The sequence below is a fragment of the Diceros bicornis genome, chromosome 2 (genome assembly GCF_020826845.1).
Source record: "Diceros bicornis minor isolate mBicDic1 chromosome 2, mDicBic1.mat.cur, whole genome shotgun sequence".
Taxonomy (NCBI): domain Eukaryota; kingdom Metazoa; phylum Chordata; class Mammalia; order Perissodactyla; family Rhinocerotidae; genus Diceros; species Diceros bicornis.
The window spans coordinates 36,119,113-36,145,210 of record NC_080741.1 but is presented as its reverse complement, the minus strand read 5'-3'; the positions used below and the strand labels follow the sequence as shown (position 1 = coordinate 36,145,210).

General features: G+C 44.0%; 1 protein-coding gene across 1 annotated transcript in view; it reads right to left on the bottom strand.

Annotated features, from left to right (window-relative positions):
• Positions 1–4,224: 4,224 nt before the first annotated feature.
• GPD1L (glycerol-3-phosphate dehydrogenase 1 like) overlaps positions 4,225–26,098 on the bottom strand; it is a 40,258-nt gene continuing 18,384 nt past the window's right edge. The window contains exons 5-8 of the mRNA XM_058554388.1: positions 21,502–21,614; positions 11,954–12,187; positions 11,303–11,409; positions 4,225–4,602 (exon numbers count right to left, since the gene is read on the bottom strand). Coding sequence (XP_058410371.1) covers positions 4,506–4,602; positions 11,303–11,409; positions 11,954–12,187; positions 21,502–21,614 — 551 coding nt within the window. The 3' untranslated portion in view covers positions 4,225–4,505. The remainder of the gene's footprint in view (positions 4,603–11,302; positions 11,410–11,953; positions 12,188–21,501; positions 21,615–26,098) is intronic.

Below are 26,098 nucleotides of genomic sequence, written 5' to 3'. Positions count from 1 at the left end.
TAAGATTTCCTGCTTTTTCACTGACCTTTATAGTAATCCTATGAGCTAGACTGCATAGATATTATTCCCACTTATCATGAGGAAAAGGAACTTCAAGGAGGAGTTAACTGACAACTAAATGTTGAAGCAGGAGCTGGAAGCCAAGTCTGCCCTCAGTACTACACCTCCCACCCAAAGCAAAGGTAACATGGCTTGCTTGCTTCAGTAACGTGAATCAATCTTAACTTCAGTAAATTAGTAGAATATTATGCTTACAAATTCCTCATACAACTTGTTTCCTCAAAAAAAAATTCGCCACTGACCTAGTTTATATGCAGTCATAAAAAGTTACAAAGATTATGTGGTAAAATTTTAATGGAAATATATTATGGAAAATAATATAGAATTGATTGCATAGAATTAATTCTGGACAGATGTCAGCCTTTAAAAAAAAAAAAACTGCCTCTCCCTCTTCTCTCTTCTGGAACCCCTATCAGGTATATGTTGAATCTTCTTATCCTATCCTCTACTTACCTCTTAAGTTCTCAGATATTTTCTTTGCTACTTTCTGTTAATGTCTTCACATCTATTTTGCAGTTTGCTAATTCCATCTCCAATTCTGTCAAACCTACTCTTTAATCTGTCCAATGACATAATTTAAATTATATTCATTTCTAGATATTCTAATAGGTTTTCAAGTCTGCTTGGTTGGAGTTGTTTTTTTTTTTTTCCCATAGTAATTTGTCCTTAATACTTGAATCTTCCTTTTATGGCTTTATTTTTTAAAATATCTTTCAAAGCCTCTATCATATTGCTCAATTATCTGAAACACTGGGCATCTCATTCTTCTGTTTAAAAAGAAAAAATCTGTTAACTTTCACTTATAATGAATTATTTTGTAATTTTTTTAAGTGCATATTCAGCAGGGCCTTTCATATGGGAACCCTGTGTAGCCTAGATCCAAAGTGGATTTCCGCAGTGTTTTTGTGTTTGCTTCTCCAGCTGTCTACTGGTATTACTGGCCCAAGTTCCAATATTTATGCTAAGTTTTTGCTTGTGGTTTCCTGGATATAAAAATTCAAACCCAAAATGTGTTTGTGGTGCTGGACTCATGATCACATATTTTCAGAAGAGACATTTTTCTCCACCTGGAGCCTGGCTTCCTTGTTTGTTCCTCTACATGGGTTTTTTTTTACCCTATTTTTTCCTCCAACAGTGTAGCCCTTGGAGGGCTCTAGCACCCAAACCCTTAGATAGTGGAGAGCATCCCTACTCTCTGGTGGCCACAGAGCACCTCCTGGCCTTACCACTCTGGCTGTCAGCCCCCTATTTGTTTCAGGCTCCTGGGAATTTCCCTCACATTTTTGTGACATCAGCCCTGCATACAAAAGGACACTGGTTATATTTTCCTAGCTTTCCTTTGAGGTGGGGGAGGGAAGGTTTCAAGTTCATTAGTCCACTGGCTGGCTGGAATTGGAAGGCCTCCATCCTACAATTATGATTATATTAAAAAAATCAGCAAGCAATGGAAAGGAACACAGGCAAATGGAAACAGATGTGTTGAGGACTGGGATCAGAGATGAAGCCCTTCTTTTAAAAATTACCTTTTTATTACTGTTAATGCAACACAATTCAGCAGAAAAAAAAAAAGAGCTGACCTAAACAAATAAAACTATTAACTAAGCTGATTAAAAAAAAGATAGGATCAGTAGCACAGGTTTGGGGGGGGTTACATGTTTATTAAATCAAGCTTTTAAATTATATTCACCTACAATCTGTAAACAAATATAGTACACATGTAAATAAAAGGCTCTTAGAGTAGAACTAGTGGAAAAACGAAAGATCCCTTTGTGCACTGGCACCTCACCACTCCTCGGGCCGATGCCACGGGGCCACGTTATAGTTAAGAGTTAAATGAAAAACCAGAAGGAGTTTAGCTCAACTCCACCTGCTAGGATGGATTTCAAGACAGATATTTGTTCCACATTATAGTAGTCTGGGCTATAGCAAGGCAACAGTGTAGTTTTTACATTCACAGATTGGCTGAAATCACACAAGTTAAGCTTCTCTTAGACATCTCTCACCCTATTATCATAATAGTAAGAAATGTGAATTAAAATAAATGATGGACCACAGGTGTTACAAAAATAGATAACTCATAGAGCAATAAATATCTACAATTAGCAGAGCATAAACTTATAAAATTTGCCTTTTTCTGTAATGTGCAGAATATTATAAGTATGTTCAAGAGGTACAGTCGGCAGACTTCAGAGTGCTAAGAGAGGATTTGTAAAGAAAAAACACTCAAGTACAAAACCCAGAGTAGGAAGCTGGAGGCAGATGAGAATATACAGAAGACAAAATCCTAATTCCTCACATCTAATTATCCTACTTAATAGACACAACAGTTAGCTTACAGCCCTTTATGTATCTTAAAAAGTAACACTTTGTTAACTATGTACAAACTTTAAAAAAGATAAATCATGAGACAAGCAAAAACTAATTAGCTTAACAGTGGCACTAAAATCAATGAAACTCATAGCCATTTCGTGTGCTTTCAATATACTTCTATGTATGGGGATTTAAAATGCCCCCAAAATGTTTTGGATAGAGTTTTTAAAATTCCCACAAAAATCTATTCTACAATCATTTCAGGTATAGAAGGAAACAAGTCCCGAACTGGAAAATAAAAAAGATCAGAATCTCACAAAGTGACTGAAAATCCATGAATATATAAGTGACATTCATATGTTCCCTTAACAGTTATCAAGTGCTATGAAAGGTAACCGTAATGCTATTCAGAAACCCATCTTAGTTAAGAAGATACAGTAATTCCCATTCTAATTCTGGAATTAAAAGCACTTATTCCACATAATGTGCGTTTCAGCGAAGTTGACATCTACTTGGTTATACCTGACAGTGTCACCTTAAAGCTTCATCAAAGATTCAAGGCAGACCTGAACTGTAAGAGCTCAGAACAGCAATACCACAGGTAGTTATTCACCCTAATTTCTTGCCAGAAGTGAAGAATATATTTGAGCCGCCCCAAGGTCATCTCAGCCTAGAACAGTGTTCCCTGGAAACTTTAGCAAGTTACCTTGCCAAAAAAATCTCCATAATTTAATGTGTTTGGGACTTGCTAGGTTACATAAACAGGTTCCCCTCACACACTGACATACATTCTACACCTTCAGGAGGGGTGTACAGACACAGCCGTTCCCAAATTCACTTGCCCTTGCCAGGGAACACCCAGAACAACCACTGGATCTCAGGATACTTGTTTCCTATGGAACACGGTTGGAGAAATGCCTATCTAAAGAAAATTTTCTTAAGTAGTGGTTCTCAAACCGTAGTGAGCATCAGAAACACATGGAAGGCATGTTAAAGCATAGATACCACACCCCACTTCAGAGAGCTGGGGCGGGACCTGGGAACCTGCATTTCTAAGAGACTCCAAGTGAAGCTGATGGAGTGAGGACCACACTCGGAGTGGCATCTGTCTAGACAACAACCCACACAAATCTCAGCTGCAGGAAGCCCTCCTATGGCCTCAGAAAAGGCTGCATATGGCATTTGCCACAACCAATTAGCAGAAGGTCAAATCAGCCCAGTGACGTCTTAGAAGGTTCCGGCACCTTGGTGGGGTAGAGGCGCACTGGACTTGACTCTTGCCTCTGCCCCTACTCGCCAGGTCACCAGGCACAGTGACTGCATCTTAAAAGAGAAATAATAGCAGCCCCCTCGCAGGGGATCTGTGAGGCTTAAAGGAAATGAAGTACTACCTAACAAAAAGCATCATACGAATGTCGTTAATCAGAACGAAGTGTCAATCACAGCAGGAAAATCCCAGTTGAGTTTTCTGTCTTCCGCCACTGCTGGGCCTTTGTGAAAGCACATTCTGGCAGCTAATGAAGAGAAAAGAGGCTAAAAATGCAGAAAACTGCAGTGAGAGGAAGATACATCAGCAGATTACCTAATTAAAAATATCTAATTGTTAAAAAAAAAAATCAATCCACAATTGAAGTAGTACATTATGCTGGCTTTGAAATCTTGTTTAAAAGTTACAGTATGTTGATCTTTGAACACACTCATTCCTCCACTCTACCATGTTAATGCTGGTTACATTTTAACATCAATAGAATGAGAAAAAAATTCCTTCACTCAAATACATATGAATTAGATCTAAAAAGTTTAGTTGAGATACTTCCAATCGTATAAGCTACTACAGTGGGAAAATTTCAAAAGTAATTTTTAAAATGGACCTTTAATTTTGGTTCATAGAAACATCCACAGAATGAGAAATGAACACGCACTCACACGTTCACAGGTGTGTCTAGGTGTTGACCAGTACATTTTAGCCAATGAACTGCTTCTCACAATTCAAAAACGAACCTGTAAAAATTTGTACATATCCATGATGGGATTACAGTCAAGCAAACATCTTGTTGCGAAGTCCTGGTTTCCATTTGAACCCAAAAGACTGATAGGAAAAGCAGAACCTTCCCCGACATGTTGCGTGCTTCTCTTTATCTATGCTCTGGATGGCTCTGGAGACACGACAACATCTCTTGAATGGGTTTGCCTTCATAGCAGATCTGGTACACTGCAGTAAACAATGGAAACCTAGTTGGGGGGAAATGTGAAAAGACAAGTTAGGCCATCTGGTTTACCTCATAGAACAAAGAGTTTTTCTGTCCTACCTGACAGATTGCAGATCAGTGTGCTACTTTTGGAAAACAAGGTGACCTTCTTCTACATTCCTTTATTATTTGGTCTGCAGAGAGCCTCTGCACCGCGGCTGTAAGATCTTGGTACAAACTAAACCATCCTCTGCGTGACTGTTTGGTGTGCACTGTCTACAAACAAGTCACACAGCAACCCTTACAGGGTAACCTGTGGTCATTTACACGAAGAGTGTGGCTCAGGCTCTTGGTCAAACCTGGAATGAGTCTAAGTTTCTGCCACTATTTTAAAAGATCGGAGAATAAATTTTACATTGCAGGGAGGTATTGTTCTCCCTTCTCCAAAAAGGACCACCCAAGGATGAAGATGAGGCAGCCCACAGATCACCATAAATAATGCAGGCCTAGAACACGCCTGCAAGAACGAACGTGGGGATCCACAACTAGCCAAGCACTGATTTCATGTTGGAAGCTGGATTTATTTTGCCTTTTCTTCCAAGATGTGAACACAGGTATAAATGAAAGTTTGAAATGGATGAGGGTACAAAGGAGCGGGCTAACAGTTCACTGTAAGAAAAGATAACATTATCGCAAGGTGCAGCTGACTCAGCAAGTATTTTCTCATGGTAGGAATCACTAAGGAAATAACTAAGTTACTTTCAATCAGGCATTTACGCACACGTGCAGACACACACACACAGCCCAAATTGAGCTTGACAGAATCAATAGAGTCTTAAAGGCCATTCTGAAAATTATCTAGTTAGAATCCTATAATGACAACTTAATTTAAGAATAGCAAATAGTACTGATAGGTCACATGTCTTCATGATATTCTATCATTGTGGGTTTTTTAAGGTCCAGAATGTTCTGTTATTTTTTGGAGTCAGGTAGACTTAATCAAATCTGACTCCACAGCCTATTAACTCTGGGCAAATTCACAACCCCTCTGACCCTGTTTGCTCATCTGTGAAATGGAGCTGGTCACTAAGGACTGTTATATTAATTGACTTACATGTAAAGTGGACAGTACAACACTTGGCATATGGGGGGTGTGCAATAAATGACAGCTAAAAACCACAGCCACAAGATGGCCACTGGGTCCTGGACTGTAAGCTCCGGAGGACAAGACCTAAGTCTGTTTTGTTCACCTCTGCATCCCTGGGGCCTGGCACAGGGTGCAGCAAGCAGCAAGTGGCTCAGTGAGTATTTGCTGAATGAATTCTTGTGAATGGGATTTAGAGCCTGGAGATTTCAGCCCTTTCCCTTGCCCTTCCATAGCTTAGTTCTCCTGTTCCTAAGATAAGAACAACTTTGTGCGTGTCCCTAAAGGAGGGTGGCAGGTGATAAGTGGGCACCCATAGCCACTCCCAACCCCCTTCTCTCCTTATCAAGATTGGAACTAGCCTAATGCTCACTTTCCCAGCCTTCTTTCACCTAGAATTAGCCAAGTAAGCAAGTCCTAGCCAGCAAGACACAATATATCAGCTGAGGATTTCTGGGAAAGATATCTCTCTCCTTGAAAGGCACTGGAGAAAAAATCTGCTACCCTAGACTGCTCTTGCTCCCTGCCACTAAGTGCAATTGTGTGAGTTTGTGATGTCTGGAGCTGCTGCAGCCATCTTGAGGCTTTGAGGGAGGGTAACAGGACCACTGAGATTCTAACACAGAGGCTTGGAGCCAACACCAATAATGGCTACCTCCAGGCTCCTTGTTATATGAGAAAAATAACCCTGTTGTTCAAGGCATTTTTAACTGGGCATTGTTGTCACAGACAAAAGTCGCCCCAACTTTCACGACCATTTCCAAAATGTATTCTGTAGATGGGATGTTAACAAGAGATACAGAGTGTAGGGGGAAGGAGGGATTTCTTTTTTTTTTTAATAATTTTATTTATTTATTTTTTCCCCCAAAGCCCCAGCAGATAGTTGCAGGTCATAGCTGCACATCCTTCTAGTTGCTGTATGTGGGACGCGGCCTCAGCATGGCCGGAGAAGCAGTGCGTCGGTGCACGCCCGGGATCGAACCCAGGCCGCCAGCAGCGGAGTGCGCGCACTTAACCGCTAAGCCACGGGGCCGGCCCAGGAGGGATTTCTATGGACAAGTAACTTGTTTAACCCTCATAACCACCCTATGGGGTAGATAATAATATTATCCCTATTCTATAGATGAGGAAACTGAGGCACAGTTTCTGACTCTGGAGCCAACACTCAACCACTAGGCTATACTGCCCATCTACATGCTATTTTCTATAACATAAAATGCCACAAGGCCAATTAGATCACTTTGGGGAACTATCTAAATAAGGCTAGAGGTGACAGGAGGACAAAAGACATATTTCATAGACAAATATTGACATAAACCAGTCATCACCCATCCCACTAATGGACACTGAGCACTTAAGATGTGTCAGGCTTCAACCAGGTGCAGGGACGTGCAGTGTCATAAATAAGGCCCCAGACCTTGAGGAGCTTACAACACTGTTATGGGCTGAACTGTGTCCCACCCACCCAAATCCTAACCCCCAGGACCTCAGCATGTCACTGCATTTGGAGATAGGGCCCTGAAGGAGGTAATTAAGTTAAAATGAGGTCATTAGGATGGGCCCTAAACCAATAGGGCTGGTGTCCTTATAAAAAAAGGATATTAGGACTCAGACATGTACAGAAGGAAGACCATGTGAAGACACAGGGAGAAGACAGCCATCTACAAGCCAAAGAAAGAGGCCTCAGAAGTCAACCCTGCTGACACCTTGATCTTAAGACTTCCAGCCTCCAGAACTGTGAGAAATAAGTTTCTGTTGTGTAAGCCACTCAGTCTTTGGTGTTTGTATCATGGCAGCTTTAGCAAACTAATATAAACACTTTATACTCACACATGTCCATAAAGACACAAGTACAAGGAAATTTAATAAAGCAAATTTTCTAAGAGCAGAAAAACCGAGACAACTTTAATATCTATCAAGAGGAGACTGGTTAAATAAACTGTGGTTCTCCCAGACAGAGGAACGTTCTGCAGGAATGAGATCTCTTCACTTATATGTGGAATCTAAAACAAACAAACAAAAAAAAACAACCCTACAACAACAAACCTGAACTCATAGATACAGAGAACAGACAGCTGGTTGCCAGAGGCTGGGGTGGGGGGTGAGGGGTGGGCAAAATGGGTGAAGGGGGTCAAAAGGTACAAACTTCCAGCTACAAAATAAGTAAGTCATGGGGATGTAATACACAGCATGATGAATATAGTTAATAATACTGTATTGCATATTTGAACGTTGCTAAGAGTAGATCTTAAAAGTTCTCATCATAAGAGAAAAAAACTGTAACTATGTACGGTGATGGACGTTAACTAGACTTACTGTGGTGATCATTTCACAACATATACAACTACCGAATCATTATGTTGTGCACCAAAACTAATAAAATGTTATACGTCAATTACACCTCTACTGAAAAAAAAAAAAAGGATGAGATCTCTAGGTGCAGATGTGGAATGATCTTCAAAAACATCCTAAAGTGAAGAAAAGCCAGGGCAGAGCGGAACATGGGGTCCAGGACCCATTACACGAACGAGAAGGCTCAGTGGAAAGGGTCACTAAACACTGGGAGAGCTGCCTGCGTCTGGGGGGATCAAGACTCACTTTTCACTGTGTGACTTTCTGTATAATTTGAATTTTTTTTTTACCAAAAGCACATGCTCCCCCTCTAAATATGGAGATTAAAGTAAAATTGTATATTTATGTAATAAGTCCACAGCACATGAGCCGTAATATTGTCTAGGGGTCAGAAAACCCCAGGCTAAGAAGCAGATAAGGCCTGTGACCTGTTTCTGTACTGCCTGCAAGCTAAGAATGAGTTTTACATCTTTAAAGGGCTCTAAAAGGAGAAAAAGAAGACAACTATACGACAGAGACCTGTATGTGGCCTACAAAGACTAATATGTAGTTCCTTACAGAAAAAGTTTGCTGACCACTGTTCTGAACAATAAGTTCCAAGCAGGGAAAGTTTTTTGTGGCTGGAGGACATGAAAGAAGGCTTCTCTGAGGACAGATCCAGCTCCCTTTATGGTGATGAGAGTTGAGATGCACATCAAGAGGGCGTCCAGGCAAACAGCAGGAGGACAGAGGCACACGTGAGTCTGAGAAGGAGGTGTTCCACTGAAGAAGGTGTTGTAGGGGTAACAGGACATGCAGTTAGAAAGTTAAGTTGGTCCTGGACTGAGAGGGCTGCCTGAATGCCAACCTAAGGACTGTGGACCTCGTTGTGCAGGAGCAGGAGGCCCCTGAGTTACAACACTCAACGTGGAAGGGACCATGGCAATCATCTGGTCTACTAGTTTCATTTTGTGGATAAAGAGACTGGGGCACAGAATAGCTACAAGTATGACCTGCTCAAGACCTCATGGCTAGTAAGCCACAAGGTGGCCTTAAATGCTGCCCTCCTGCTTGTGCTCTTTCTATAGCAATGGAGAAGGGACGAGAAGGGAGAAGGAAACAGAGGAAGACCAGAGCAGTGATGGAGGGAATGAAAGAGTAAAAAATCAAGGTACGAGGTGGTGGGAAGGGAGAATGGGAGAACTCGGCTCTGCCTGTGCAGCTCTGGGAGCAGGCGAGGGGAAGGGAGAGTCCCATAGGACTCTGCACCCCGGCCTGGGAGAAGGGTGGAGCCCCCTCCCTCTGGCAGCAGCCTCGTTAAGCACAGGCACAGCCTGTTCAATTTCTAATCAGAAGAAAGAAAATGGGACATGACCAAGGAGAGGCGTCCGCTCAGAGCCGAGTTTCACTTGCTTGATCACACCTGCTTTTGAAAACAGGCAAGTGTGAGCCCAGAATGCCAGTTCCAGTCCATATCCTCTGGGAGCGCAACGACGAATACAGACTAACACCCGGCCAACTGGTCAATTCACAGAATCCTATCAAAGGCATGCCTTGGGAGCACACGGATGCCACATTAAAACTGTGATCAGGAGATACTCACCATCACCAAACACCCAGGTATTTTTTAAGACTTTTAAAAATTCCTGATAATGACTTGCTGTCATTAAATTACCCCAACCACACACAAACACATCACTGTCTGCTGTTAAGTACATAAGGACAACCATGCATGTCAGACGTGTTTTCCTTTTAGTCACAATTTAAAGGTAATTCTCCTCCTCTGGAGGCTTGTTTATGACTTCCATCTCTGCCTGGCCAGTTTCAAAAGCCATTTCGGAAAAATAAAATGCAAATTAAAGAAGGAAGACAAATGCCCTGTCCTCCCTCATTTTCAACTTCCAATAGGGAACTCTACGGCTGATCAATCTGTACTGGGGAAAAGGAGAAGAGTTGGGCGCAGGGTGAGGTAAGATGTGTGGCCGGGACCAGCAGACATCTGGACTGACCTGCAGAGAATGAAGGGGACACAAGCAGAGAGCCCGGCAGATGCCGTCCACACCCCACCTCCCAGCTCAGAGGGAAGTGCGTGCTCTGGATCAGCCACACTGGCAGCATCAATTCAGATGCCCAGCTCCCTACTCTCCCAGGCAACCAAACTTTCCTTCTCCTGAAGAGCGTTACCAGAGAGTGAAGGACACACAGAATATGCTGCATACACATTTATGAGGTGGTGTACTTTCCATCATGATTATGGGAAAAGGCTCAGCAAATTGACAAGATAAAGGGCTGAGGGGCAGGTAGGGCCCGGGAGCAGCCTCAGAGAAGTTGAGCAGCTTTTGTGGTGCCATAGGGCTTACTCCTCAATCAGGTGACAAACCAAGTTGACCAAGCCCACCTGTAACATGGGACTGGCCTGGAAAGGCAGTGGAGGCTGGATGCACCCATCCATCCACACGATGGAGGGACTGCAAGGCTGCTCACCAAACCTCAACACAGGTCACTTCTGGGGTAGAATTCTGGGGTGATTTGTCCTTCCTTCTTTTCTGAATTGTTTGACATTAACAAGACTGTATCTTTCTTTTTCAGGGCCGGCCCCATGGCTTAGCAGTTAAGTGAGCACGCTCCGCTACTGGCGGCCTGGGTTCGGATTCCAGGTGCACACCGACACACCACTTCTCCAGCCATGCTGAGGTGGCGTCCCACATACAGCAACTAGAAGGATGTGCAACTATGACATACAACTATCTACTGGGCCTTTGGGGAGAAAAAGGGGAAAAAAAGGAGGAGGATTGGCAATAGATGTTAGCTCAGGGCCGTTCTTCCTCAGCAAAAAGAGGAGGATTGGCATGGATGTTAGCTCAGGGCTGATCTTCCTCACAAAAAAAAAAAAAGACTGTATCTTTTTATAAAAACAACAAAGTAATCTTTTTTTTTTTTTTTTTAAACTTATGACATGTTTTACCAAACACCCTGCAGGACAAACCAGAATCTCAAACTTCATATTCTATAACATGCTTTATAGGACTGAGCTCCTCCACTGTGATAGAGGCTGGTTTTCTGTTCTGTGTAAACACTCCTGGTTCAGGGTAAACAGATGTTTCCTGCCACAGATGTTCACATCACACAAAGGACAAAACTAATCCAGTAAAGTCCTGCCCACACTTGTCAAAAGCTGTGCTTATGTGCACTGGGCTGGTGTCACGAAGGGGATGAAGAGTGGGATAATGACTGTTTTTCTGGTCTCAGGGACAATGGGGAGACTTACTTGTCCACCAGCCCCTTCTGTTTGAGGATGCGGTACACTTCAGCAGAAGTCTGTGGTCCTTGGAGCTTCTGCCCATTCAGCATCTCCTTCTCCAATTCTTCAATGGTCTTAAAAACAAAGGATGAAAAAAATCTACTGTAAAGACTAGAGAACCACTTATTTTGAGAGGAGAGTAGGAGAGGGGAGCCGCAATCCTCTGCTGCAAGCCAAGGAAAGACAAAGTCATACAAGATACAGAACATAAGACAAGTACTTTTTTTTTATTTTTTTATAATTTTATTTATTTTTTCCCCCAAAGCCCCAGTAGATAGTTGTATGTCATAGCTGCACTTCCTTCTAGTTGCTGTACGTGGGACACGGCCTCAGCATGGCCGGAGAAGCAGTGCATCGGTGCACGCCCGGGATCCGAACCCGGGCTGCCAGCAGCGGAGCGTACGCACTTAACCACTAAGCCACGGGGCAGGCCCAAGACTTAAGTACTTTTAAGTGAAAGCAGACAGGCAAACATTTTAAGTGAAAGCAGACAGGCAAACACAACAACCCCGGCAAACAACGAATGCCGGCCTCCATCTCTGCTGGGCAGCCGCCCACCCCAGCCCAGGAGTCTCCAGTGAGGAAGGAGGCGGGTGTGGAGGGCAGGCCAGGGACTACCTTTCCAGTATTGGCAAACGCCTCAGCCACCCTGCGGTTCCGGCCTCCGTAGCAGGTGGTGATGAGGTCGGCCACGCCACAGCTCTCCAGGAAGGTGGCTGTGGACACCTGGCCCTTGCAGAAGATCTTGGCGAAGGCGATCATTTCCATGAGCCCCAGGCGGATGACGGCAGCTTTGGTGTTGTCTCCACAGCGAAGTCCATCGCAGAACCCAGCTCCCACACCTACAATGTTCTGTGGAGGAGACAAGGAAGCCAGGGACGGGTCACACACGTGGCGAGTAAGGATGCGGGGAATGTGTGGGGACCACTGGCTCCACCCTCAAAGTGCTCCCCTGGTTCCTGCACAAGCCTGGGTCCCACTCTTCCACCGTGAGTGGGAGAGATGAAAGAAGGGCCCAGGCTTCCAGATGCCAATTTACAGGGCAAAGAGCCCAGATTTGAGCTCAGGAGGAGACAGCAGTTGGGGAGCATCAGCCAGAGAATTAGAACGGTGGGTAGTGGTCTCTGGTTAAAATTGTTTGGACAAACTGCTTTTTTTTTTTAATCAAATGCTTTACTCAACTATAACATTCATACAGAAAAGTACACAAATCATGAGTATACAGCTTGATGACCTGTCACAAACCGAACACACCCACATAACCAGCACCCTGATCAGGAAACAGAACATAACCAGTGCCCCAGAAAGCCCCCCTGGGACCCCCTTCCAGACACCCCCCACCAAAGGTAACCACTCTCCAGATTTCTAACAGCACAGATTTGCTTTACCTGTCTTTACACTTTACATGAACAGAATCCCACAGGATGTCATCTTTTGTGTCTGTCTTCTTTGTCTCAATTCAACATCATGTTTGTGAGAGTCAACCATATTTTTACAAGTAGCATATTTATTTTTATTGCTGCATTGTATTCCATTATGTGAACAGAGTGCAATTTATTTATCCCTTCTCTGTTGGCCGGCATGGGGACAGATTCCACTTTGGGGCCATTACAAATGGTGCTGCTGTGGACACCCTGGTGCATATCCTTGGGGACCACGTGCAGGCATTTGTTGGGTGCGCACCTAGGAGGGGAACCGCTGGGTCACTAAGTCTGCATGTGTGTAGCTCAGTTTCAGCCTTTTGTTTCATTTAATCCACAAACAAGCACTTATGGAGCACTCGCTGTTTGCATGGCACTCTGCTAGACACAAGGCAGACTGAACACAGACCTGTCTCTTCAGAAGCTGATGATCTGGTTCAGGAGACGGCAAACTAAGGGCCAACTGCCTGTTTTTGTGAATCACCTTGTACTGGAACCCAGGCACTCCCGCTCATCTACCTATTGCCCGGGGTTGCCTTTGTGCTGCAAGAGCAGATCTGAAGAGTGGCGACAGAGACCATAGGGTCCACAAGACCCATGACATTTTCTATCTGACCCTTATGGAAAAAGTTTGCCGACCCATGATCTAATAGGAAAATGAAACAAACGTGTGCAAATAATTGTACGCTCAGCAGAAAGTGATCTTCTGTAAGAGGGACTGAAAATCTGATTTCCTTTCAACCCATGTGTACTGAGCAGGCACTGTGTGGGACGCCCTACACTGGGCCCTGGAGGGACAGGGCGGGGCTGGGGGGAGGTGGGGGCTGAGGGTGCCCCCACGGAGGAGCTGCAAAGATAGAACTAGACACAGAGCTTGTCCTCAAGGGGTTGACAATTGAGTTGGGAAAAGAGACACAACAAGGCACATCAGGAGACACAAGGAAGAGAGTGTGCTGAGAAGTGGTGGAAGCCACAAACTTCATTTCCAAGCATGGAAGGCCGCACAGAGGAGGTGGCATATGAGCTGGGCCTCAATCTCATGTAAAATCAGATCCACTATGACAAGTAACGCCTGCATGGCAGCACGGATGGCAGTCATTTGGGATGTCAGTCGAGCCCCCAGGTTCCTGGCCCTTTCTGCTTTACCAGCTCCTTCACCAAGAACACCTGACACCAGGAAACATGCGAGTATTTTGACTCTGTCTAACCACACTAGCATTTTTCCATAATACCTGGATTACGGATTTGTGCCTTGAGAGATCTTAAAACATGAAGCTAGTTGGTGACAAAGGGGAACTCAGTTAAAATAAGATGAGGTTTTCTCTCGGAAAAAAAAAAGATTTATTAATGAAAGACAGAACATGTCATAAAACATCAGGCCTATAAAATCTGAAGGATGAGGTGAAAAACGGAATGAACTGGGAAAGAAAAATGTCTTCTCTGGTTGATACGCAGTTTTTGATAAAACACATCAAACACAGCATCCATGCGGCCGGGCTCACCCTGAGAAACAGATCTGGCCATTTAGACACGGCTATCGGGAGACAGAGGCCACAAAGCCCCTTCAGATGAAAAAAAAATCCAATGAGCCTCCTGAGGCTTTTGTCTATTTCCAACAGATGACAGAACAGGACCGTCCCCTCCCCACGTCCTGGGTGACGGGAGAATGACAAGGACTGGGGAACAAGGGAACAGAACGGAAAGGCCCCTAAGTGCATCCTCTTCTCTTCCTCAGGAAGAACACTGGGCTTACTCTGGCTGCTGGCTATTCCTCTCACCGCTATCAATACAACATGATACAAAATGATCGGAAAGCTGACATCAACATGTGCAGGTTTTAGACAAATTCACACCACTTCTGTGCTCTAGATGGTCTCCCCGTGAGGTTATGAGCTCTACCAGACCGATGAAATAAACAGCTTCCAAGTCCATCACTCTCCACTACAAAGGCCGGACTCTGTTTAGACCCTGTTCCTACAGCTACAGGTAAGCTGATGATGACTCAGCTCTTCAGAATTAACAGGCTGACCAGGGAGCTTAAGTTTTCATAAGGTACTATCGTCTGCCTGTACCTTCCCAACCCCTTCCCGCCACACAGGCAATGCAACCTGCAGGTTCCATCAGCCCCGACAGCAATCATCCACCCCCAGCCACCTGCTGCGTGTGCACAGTGATGGAGGATGTGGGCAGTTCCCGGCTCGGTGCACTTAGTGTCTGGCGGCATCGTGTGAAGAGGAGGGGAGAGGCAGTAGGGAAGGAGCCTGGAGAGATGCTGAGGGGTGAGGTGGACCCTGGTTCTGCAGCTCTGCTCCAGAGGGGACGAGCTGCCGAGTCGGGATGGACCACCCAGACCTTAAAAGGGCCCTGTACAGAGACTAGGAACCAGGGACCATAAGAACACCCAGGGCTGGGTCCAACCAGGCCCAGACATCCCTCCTGGCATGGAAGCCACAGGGAGACACAAGAGGCACAAGCACTGACATCCAGAGGGCCTCTGGTTCTAACTCTGGCTGTGTGACCTCGGGACAATTACTCTACCTCTCTGGGCCTTCTTTGCCTCAGGCATAAAATTCATGGCTTGGACGAGATTTTTCAAGGCCCTCTGGTGGTGACATTCCTCTAGGGAAGTTGGTGCAGTTGTGGGCTGCCCTGGGGCTGCGGACAGCGGGACAGTATTGGGGCAACAGAGTGACACCTGGGGACATGCAGGGGGACTCACCACAGAGACCATGAGGCCAACTGCTGGGTGAGCTCACCAAATGGTTTTATTGAAGTTACCATGGCAATGTGCGGAGGCCTAGGATCCAAAAGGTGAGACTGCTGAAACTGCTCTCTGATGCCTCTGGACTGTGTCCTTCATCACGATGTGACCTATTCTGGAGGTTACTTGACAAACTAACCTCAGTAACTGTCTACAGACTAAATGGGAGATAACAGGGACTTCCGGTCAACAAGGGGCTCCTTTACACGGAGGAGGGGAGAGAGATTGTTCATTAAGTGCCTACAGGGAGCCACAGCAGGGCCATTGCACCCAGCGTCTCATCGGAATTCTCATGACAACCCTGGCAAGTGTGCATCTCTCCTCAGAGAGGTGCAGTGGCCTGTCGAGAACACCTTGCTGGCGAGGGACGCACTCAGGACAGGCTCCTGGTGCCTGGCTCCAAGCCCCACTCTGTCCCCTGTTCCTTGCTGTTCCCACAGAGTGGCAAATTTGGCCTGGCCACCCCCCCAACTCCCTGGGTCAGAGACTTTCCTGAACCCTCTGCAGTTAGATGTCAAAGAGGAGTGCCTCCCGGACTACATGGAAAATAGATTCATAGGGGAAAATAATAAAAATAACAACAGCAGTTAACCTTATCGAACTGTTCTAAGTGCCTCATATCTTATTAACTCGTTTAATCTTCCCCACATTCCTACAAGGCAGGTCCTATTATTATGCACAGTGAGAGGCGAGGAAACTCAGACAACTGGATAAGTAGCTTGCCCAAGGTCGCACAGTCAGGAGCTGCAGAGCCGGGTTTCAAACCCAGGCAGCCTGGCTCCCGAGTCCTCTCCAGGGAGGTCACACCATGCTGCTCTAGGGCCAGGAGTGAAAGGCAGAGAGGGGCCATGTCACAGTCAAGATAAGCACTTTCTAACAGGAGGAGCTGACCCCACCCAACTGAAAAAACTTAGAGGCAAAGGAGTGAGCTCTCCGTCACTGGAAGCATCCAAGCAGGAGCTGTATGGATGAGCCCTGAGCCCCACAGCAGTGCTTCTGACCTTCGTGTCACTGCAGTCAGAGAAAAGGGAGATGAGGATACCCATGGCTTTGGGGCTCCAGCGCCCTCTCGGCTCCTTCACCACAGGGCACACAGGGCGGGACCACCTCACAGTTTCCACTAGATGTCTGACCTCCCCTCTGGAGGAGCACGGGGCCACTGCAGGGTAAACATCTCCCTTCTAGGGGACCCTGGGCCCCAATCCAGTTTAATCTCCTTATGATGGATCTTGAAGTCCCCACTCTCTCCCTCCACCACTTATCACTATCAAAAGAAAAATAAACACACAGAGCCAGTCAGCCCGTGTTTGAACAGCATCCGTGCAGATGTTCTCCGAGATGGCTCAGCTGTGAAAGTTATCATTATCTGCTGTGCATTTAAATCTGTTGTAAACTATTCTGGAGCTAAAAATATCATGGTTTTCAGAGGACGTGCTTAAGCCCTTCCCCATTTCCTGGGTTACGCCTCTGGGTTATACTCAGAGGCGATCATCCACCCAAAGTGCCATCTTCGCAATTCTGTATCGGGGCGGGTTGGACGGAACTCAGTTCCTTTCACTCCCACAAAAACAATAAAAAACGGGAGAAGCAGTCCATGCTACCTGCAGGTTATGCAAACACTCTCACCACCTGGCTCAAATGGCTCCACTGAAACCAAGTCAGTCAGTATTCCCTATCTTCTGCAAGTCCAACCATCCATCTGACTCCTCCTGAGGCCAGCTGCTAGTGCATTTGACCTAAGAGGAAGCTGCCTTCAGAGTGTGGGTTTACTATAGGTAAAGGACCATGTACAGTTTGCAGCAGGCAGCCTGGTGGAGATGACAAGGAGGGCTGAGGTCAAGCCTCGACCCGGCCCACCAGGCCGGGCACCGTGATAAGAAGCTGCCTTACCTGGAGCAGCACTGTCTAGGAGAAGTTTCTGCAATGATGTAAACGTTTTATATCTGCTCATCCAACAGAGGAGCCACTACCCACTGAGACTCACTAAAGACTTACGTGGCTACTGAGCCTCTGAAATGGGGCTATTATCATTCACAAACTGAATTTTTAACTTTTTTAAAGTTGTAATTAATTTGAATGCAATGCTAATAGCCACATCTGGCAGTGGCCCTGGCTAGAGACTAGGCACAAGGCTGTGCATCACAGCATGGTTTATCACAGCAAAGCCCTGGAAGACACCTACATGCCCAGCAGTTGGGAGGGTTCACCTCACTACAGAACAGCCCTACAAAGAAACGTCATGCATCTGTGGCACAGCTCATGGGTTTATCCCCCAATCTACTCTCCTCTTCTTCCAGAGTCATGGAGTCCCTGATTTTCATGCAAGTATATGGTTACCCAGGGAAAAAAAACTATTTCCCTACCTCCCTTGCAGCGAGGTATAGTCACACAATTAAGTACTGCCCACTGAGATGAAGCCAAAGTGTTACATTGTGACTTCCCAGAACCTGCCTTAAAAGACAGCTGCCACATGCCCTTTATCCTTTTTTTTTTTTTCACCCTGCTGCCTGGAATAGATGTGATGGTTGCAGCTCTGGTCACCATTTTAGAACATGAGGACAAGGACCATACTCTCATGAGCCAGAAGCAGCCTGGGTTCCTGAGAATTCTATGGAATGCAGTTTATGGATTTAGGATTTTTACACAGAAAGACATAAACTTCTATCTTTTTCAGTCACTATTATTTTGGGTCTCTGTTAATGAAACAAACTTGATAAAGCATATATTAAAAATGATAATGAAGTTGAGCTGTACACTTACTTGGTTTTCTTTGAGTTATTCTGCTGAGGAAGATTCACCCTGAGCTAACATCTGTTGCTAATCTTGCTCTTTCTGTATGTGAGCCACCACCACAGCATGGCCACTGCCAGACGAGTGGTGTAGGTCCACGCCCGGGAACCGAACCCAGGTGGCCGGAGTGCACCGAACATAACCACTATGCCACCGGGGCTGGTCCACTCTTATGTTTTTTGTACTTTTCTGTATGAAGTGCCTCTTAAAATTTACAGTAAAACAAACAAAAATACACCCCCAGTGAAAGAAGTCAGATAGAGAAGAGTACATACTGTACAACTCCATTATAAAAATTCTAGAAAATGCAGACTATGGTATACAAAAGCAGATCAGTGGCTGCCTGGCTGCAGCAGGCTACAAAGGGACATATGGAATTGTTTGGGGATGATGGAAATGTTCTGTATTATGGTGGTGGTTTTCAGGGTGTATGTACACAACTGTTAAAACCCATTGTATATATACTTTAAATGGATGTGGTGTAATGTACATGAATTATGCTTAAATCAAGCTGATATTTAAAAAAGAGTATTCCATTACTCATTAAGAGATTAACATAGCTAAGAGGTGCAACACATTCTGAAGGCAGTACGATGCACTAGTACAAAATGATTTTGCATAAGTTTTTTGAATTTTATTTTTATTTTTACTCTTGTAATGATCTGTTTTCTTTCTTTTCCTTCCTTCCTCCCTCCCTCCCTCCCTTCCCTTCTTTCCTTTTCGGTAACTGAAATGCCCTCATGTTTTTGAGCACAAAAAAAAAAATAGTGCACATTTTTTTATTTGCTAGTATGGAGAAGATTACTAAAGGTTGTTAATGTGAAAGAGAAAACATGTCAAACTATATGAACAGTAAGATCTAGTTTTTGTTTTAAAAAGGAGGCATACAGGGGCTGGCCTGCTGGCGCAGCAAAGTGGCGTGCTCCGCTTTGACAGCCCGGGGTTCGCAGGTTCGGATCCCAGGCGCATACCGACGCACCGCTTGTCAAGCCATGCTGTGGCAGCGTCCCATATAAAGTAGAGGAAGATGGGCATGGGGATGTTAGCTCAGGGCTGATCTTCCTCACAAAAAAAATAAAATAAAATAAAAATAAAAAGGAGGCATACACAAACATACACTCACTAAAAAGACTGGAAGGGTATACAAAAAACATTCATGGTGGTTATTTCAGGATGTGGGGATTATCAGCAATTTTCACTTTCTTTTGTACATCCTTCTGTTGTGGGAAACACAATGAATGTGCACTGCTTTTATAATCAGGAAAAAACAACTACTAATTATATGATAAAAGAAACGTATGTCCATTTGTCCTTAGAGGTAGGCCCTGACAGGGAGGGCTTCATTTTATTCGAGGGCCCGGACACAAACCAGAAAAGTCAGGCTGTACACAGTAACCAAAGAACACCAGACTAAGATTCATGACACCCGCATTCATGCTCTGACTGTGCCATATTTTCTAATCTGAGTCACTGACTGTCTTTGGATCTCCATCTCCTTACCTGTACAACAGAATGGTTAGACTGAATTACTGCCAAAGTGCCTGGTTTCTCAGTTTTTAAAAATCCCAGCTCTGACGCAAGCCAACAGGAACGGTGGTAACTGATCCTGTTTCAAAGGACAACCAGGGGAAGGATGATGCAAGGTCCTCAACCCCCCATCTGCCTCGGCCCCCCATGAACCACCCTCTGTCATGGAAGCAGGCACAAATCCACTGGCTGCCTTCCTGCCAACGAAAATGAAAAGCCATTCTAAGTTCAGACACAAGACCAGCGTGGGGTCCCATTAGCAGCAGCTTTTCCAGAGCCCTCAATCTAGACTCTTTCTTCTCCCCCAGCACCCTCTGTTCTGGGCAGGATCTCACAGCTTCTCCACCCACCACCAAAAATATCCAGTCAAAAACAGTTTTGGAGTGACACAGAGTGGTGCTGAGCAATTAGGCATTCACGATGCCCCTGCTGTCGAGTGGTCATTAGTTTAATGAAGGGCTATCAAAAACACATAAAAATCTCAACCATCAAAAATAAACAAAGCCGCCAAAACCAGCGTCTTAAATGTACAACACAGTCTGCACGTGAGGTAAAGAATGCCTCACACAAGCATTTAGAAATACGGAAGTGTGCTGCGTGGGTGCCCAAAACTTTCACTGGCTTTAATTCTTAAAATTCTCATTGTATAGGGACATGTGACCACACATATACACAGTACCTTAATTCTAAAAAGCGGTTTTAAATTCAGACTAGAAAAAAGACATATCATTTAGGGAAGGCGTGGGAAGGCATTCTTTGGACTTGGGTCTCCTCAGCGGTCTTTTAATCTTTGCGATTCTCACCTGACAGAGCGAGGTGAAGGCCAGATTGCCTAACTCTCCCTAGATGCTCAAATTCCTGAAAAGCAGCTTTTGCTACAAAAGAAATGACTCAAAAGGGGAAATCATTCACACTGCAACTCTTTATTTTTCCTTTTTCTTTTTGAAATGGCAGCTAAAGCAGCTCTGATTCAAGGAGAGGACAGAAGTTGCCCCTCAGCTCCCTGCTGGCTGTGTCCCATAGTCAGGATAGAGAGAGGGACCGAGACCAAGACTTGTAAAGGCAGAGGGGAATAAGGCGGGAGCCCAAGTGCAGACACTTCCCTTCACCCTCCCAAGCCACCAGCCAGCAGAAGCTGCTGCTTTAATCTGATCTTTTCCCTGTACAGGCAAAGATAAAGCTATTCTCAGAACAACCTGTCAGCAGCCAACCATTTTTTCCGTTAAAAAGAACCACCAAACGAACCATCAAACCAATCGAGAAGCATAATTCAGAGGACACAAGTTCCACTTCCTGCTCAAGATAATATGTAGGAGAAATATATAAACATATGAATTAATAGAAGACTTTGCTCCCAGGTAAAAGCCTATGACATTCAAGGTACCCTTGAACAATATCACTACTGCCAGTTTCCCAAAGAACAAAACACCACAAGTCTCCCAGATTTACAAATAAAAGCAAACCAGGCGTGAGAGAGGAACTTGAACCACCCAGGAAAGGCTGGGGCAGAGCAGGAAATGATAAACAAGGCTCCTGATTCACTATTCTTCGCTGCAGTGAGTGCAGAGAACACAGAGCCCATTCTTCAGGATTAGACTCAATAATGCCAATAGTGGCCCTGCAGGGTTCACTCCTCTCCCGGAGCAGAAACATGAGGCTGACTTTACCTTAAGAGCACCACAAAGTTCAACCGTGTCTGCATCGTCAACCACAGTTATTCGAAAATTGGGAGTCTGAAGCAGTTCTTTGAAGAGAAGGCCATTCTCCATTACTTTGCTGCCTATGGAAAGGTTAAGAAAAAGGAAATTAATAACAGTCTCTAATCTTACTTTTCACATCTAACACAGTTTAAAATAACTTTTTTATTACAAAAGTAACATATGTTCATTACAGAAAATTTGGAAAATTCACAGGAGTACAAATAGAAGATAAAAATATTCCATAATGCCACCACAGATGATCATTAACAATTTGGCATACATCTTTAACTTACCGAAATATGAATATACATAGTTTTTCTCAAAATTGGGAACATAATGTCTATGTGGTTTCATAATCTGCTTTCCCCCATTTTATGGCATGAATAATTTCCAAATCATGTATTTTCTACATCATTTTAAATGGCTGCTTTGTATTTTACTGTGTACTTGTATTATATTTTATCTAAGTATCTTTCTATTGTTCGGTATCTAAAATTGTTGCAACTTTTTGCTACCACAAACATTTATAAGGTCAACAATAACAGATTATTGTTTAAGACCGTTCACCCTCTCGCTTCCACAGGGAAAGTGCATCCCTTTCTACCGATGTCAGGCTTGACCACTCGACGTGTTTGGACTCACAGCAAGCGGGGCATACTTCCCCACCCTGTGACTTTGGGCTCAGTCATGTGACTTGCTTCGGTCAATGAGACATTGATAGACATGATGTAGCAGAAGCTTGAAGCCCACTGTGCAGTAGTGGAGCTGGTTCCCTGGTACCTCTGCCTTCACTGTGAGAAGGACATGCCCTGGCTAGCCTACTGGGCCCAGCAGGAAGATCGAGACCCATGGAGCAGACCACCCAGCCGAGCTGCCCCGGCCAAGATCAGCGGACCCCCAGTGGACCCACAGATGTGTCAGCTGTGCTTATTTTCTAGGCCACTGAGATTCTGTGATTGTTTGTAACACAGCATCACTACGGCAACGGAGAACTGATACAACATCAACAAACTTTCAATGATTAAATTGCAGAAGATGGAAATGCATTCAAAGAGTACTTGTTTTTGCTGCTGCTGTATACCCTCCCTTGGGACAATGCCTGGAATGAGATGGATGCTCAGTAGTCTTCACACAAAGACAAAACTTTACACATGAAGCCTGATGTGAAATCTGCTCTGGTTGGTGGGGTGGTGGTGGGGCTCAGCTCTGGAAATCAGGATGATAAAACTTAACAGCCAAGTCCTGGCTCCCAAGGCAATGTCTCCAACAGAGACAGCAGAAAGCTCACTCAGGACTACAGTACCCGGGCTCTGCCCGCTCTAGGTTCCCAAGCTTGTTCCCAAGCTTCTGCACATTACAATCACCTGGGGATCTTTAAAAATACCGAAGCCCTGGCCACATCCCAGACAATTAAATCACCGTCTCCAAGATGGAGCAGGCATCAGTAATTTTTGAAGCTCCTCAGGTAATTCCACTGGGGAAACAAGTTTGCAAACCTCTAATTTAACCTCCTCCAGCCTCAGCGTCCTCATGAGGAAAACACTATGGCACTCTCAGGACTGTGGTGAGGCTAAATAAGAACCAGATATGAAAACAGCCTATTAGTCTTAACGAGCACTCAAAGGTTCTATAGAATAATGATGGGGCTAGTCAACACTTACATGGTTATGACTAAGCTTTTGCCCATTTACAGACAGGAGGCCCAGAGACGTTTACCAGCTCGCCCACGGTCACACAGCTAGGAGGAAGCAGAGCCCAAATTCTAAGCCAGGCGCTCTGGCTCCAGGACCCATGTTCTGACTCTCTATGCTATGCTGCCTCTTGGGGGTAGAAAAAGAGTAGATAAACCAGCAAAAACCAAACAAACATCACAATTAGAGCTATATTCTTCCAAAGCAGAAAAAAAGATGATTGTCAACAATTAAAATTACACTCAGAAGTAATATCATGTCAAAGTAACCGAGTGGAGAGAGGGTGGGGATACAGATGAACTAAGACTGTTCAGAAGGGAATCATTACTAAAGACGGGCGATGGGTATGTGGGGTTCAAGACACTGTTCTTCCTACTTTTGTTTTGTTTAAAGAAATTTTACATAATAAAATGTTTAAAATATCTACACCCACTACTTAGAAACACATTTTCTATTCTACGGGCATTGCTATTATCTATTGTTTAGCTGAGTTCTCCTTTTTTCCAAATATCAGAACTGGGTCAGTTTGAGTAAACTGTCTTCTTCCTTTTTTAAACAGTCCACCAAACCATCTGGGTGATCCTGTGCAACAACTGTTTCATCACCTGGGTTGGGTTAACTAGCCCCCAGCCACTACATCATGACATCATTACTGTCTTTCTCCTCTGTCCCTCACCATGGGCCACTGCTCAGTGCCTCCAACATGAAGGACGCTCATGAGCATCACAGACAAACCCCTCACTCAGTCACTTTAGTCCAGTTGTCTGCAGCCAGAAACTTGAGTTGCTGTGAGCAATCTGACAGAAAGCCATTCTCCATTTGCCACCGATACAAGATGGGGTCTGTCAGTTCCTCTGCGGCTGCATATTACACAGCGTGCATCAGAGAAGTGGGCTTGATTTACAGCAATCTCACTTTTTCTCAAATGTACTTTTCAAAAATTATTTTAAATCACAGATAAGAAAGCACTAACTGTATTATTATTACCAGTCATAAGCAGTGATGTGGCAAGCAGGGACCCAGACCATCTGGTACAGAACAGGTAACGCCCAACAGCTATGTGGAAGGGCTGCCCCAAACTCAATATGAACCAAAAGACAGGAAAATCCCCCTTCTCTTTCATGCCAAGTTTTAGAGATAATCAACCTATTTAACAAGGCTCCTTCAAAACCCTCATTTCAGTGTGTGATTCCGTATTTGTTTGTGTGCTTGGAAGCTTCACAAGGAGCATAAGTATCCTTGACATTTAGTGCCATGCCCGATACACAATAGGCTTTGAAAAATATTAGTGGGATGGCAAAGTCTCTGATTCTGTGAAGTCAGTCCCAAGAATGAAGGGAACTCTCACCACAAGGGGGCACCATAGTTCACGATGCCGTTTAGTATTTTTACCAGATACTGAAAACAATGCCAGTTTTTCTTCTTTCTCCACAAAGACTCAAGTGGGCTAAGATTCCTGAATCTACCATAATTAAAAATGAGTTGGTTGCCAATGTCATCAAGAAAGGAGATCTGGATAACCACAGTACAACTATCAAATACATCAAATTTAATGTGGTACAATACACTTATCTAACATACAACTCATATACCAACCTCACCAATTATAGCAATGTTGTCTTCCATGGCAACCTTCCCTCCCCCGACCCAGGATCCTGCACTTCATTTAGTGGTTATGTCTCTTGAGTCTTTTTTAACTGGGACACTGTCTTAGCCTTTCATGACATTGACATTTTTGAAGAGTGTGGGCCAGTTGTTTTGTAACATGTCCTTCACATTCAGTTTGTCTGATATTTCTTCATGATTAGATTCAGGTTATATAAGACAATTTAGAAAATATCACCGTGTTCTATCTTACTTTCAATGTTTTACTTAATTTAATCCAGGTCACTCTTGCCAACTATGATCCAACCCACAGAGAGCGCAGGGGAAGCACTGGGTAAACAGAAGCCAGAGGGAAAGTGATGTAACTTCTCTGCATTTGTCTGTCCTTACAAACAAAAAAAGACTAATGCACACACCCGACTGGAAACTTTCCTAAACAAACAGGGCTAGAGGCAGGTAAAAATCCTAGCCAAAATCTACAGGTAGATACAAGTTTAAATCAAGGATTAGAGATGAAATCTCAGCCTTACACAATGATTGGGGTAACTAGTCATCTCCAACCAACTGACTGGCAAAACTGATTGCCAATTGATTACTGGCAAATAGGACTGAGTTGGAACAAGCATTTAATTTTTTTTTTTTTTTTAAATAAATGTAATTACACAACAATTTCACAGGCTACATTAAAATCACAGATGGATAAAAGAATTAACTGTGAAACAATAAAAAAAACCTATATATAGACTAGTATACATATGTAAATGTTTCTTTTGGAAGGACACTTAGAAACTGCTAACAGTGATTCCCTTTGGGAAGAGAGAGCAGGTGGGAAATTACAATCTTAATTCTAATTGTACACCTTCTCATACTGTTTGAATTTTCTTACCTGTGTCTATATCACTTTTGTAAATATCAACCTGGGTAATGGTATTATAGGCCATTTTGTTTTCTTCTTTATATTATTTGTGATATCTCTCCTCTCCAAAAATATTATTTCTCAAAAAAAAAGTTTTAAGTGCCCAGATATAGGGGATTGTTGATGAAATACTATGCAGCTATGAAGATGAATGTTGATAGCCTTTGAAGCTGTTATATATTAAGTAAATAAAGCAATTATAAAATAGTATATAACTTAACTACAAACATAAAGTTTGCACAAACGGAAGAAATAATGAAAATCAAATGAAATAAAAATGGTTTTCTTTTGATTATCTATTTTCCACAAAAATAAAGTAACATCTATGCAATTAAAAATAAAGGAGAAAAAA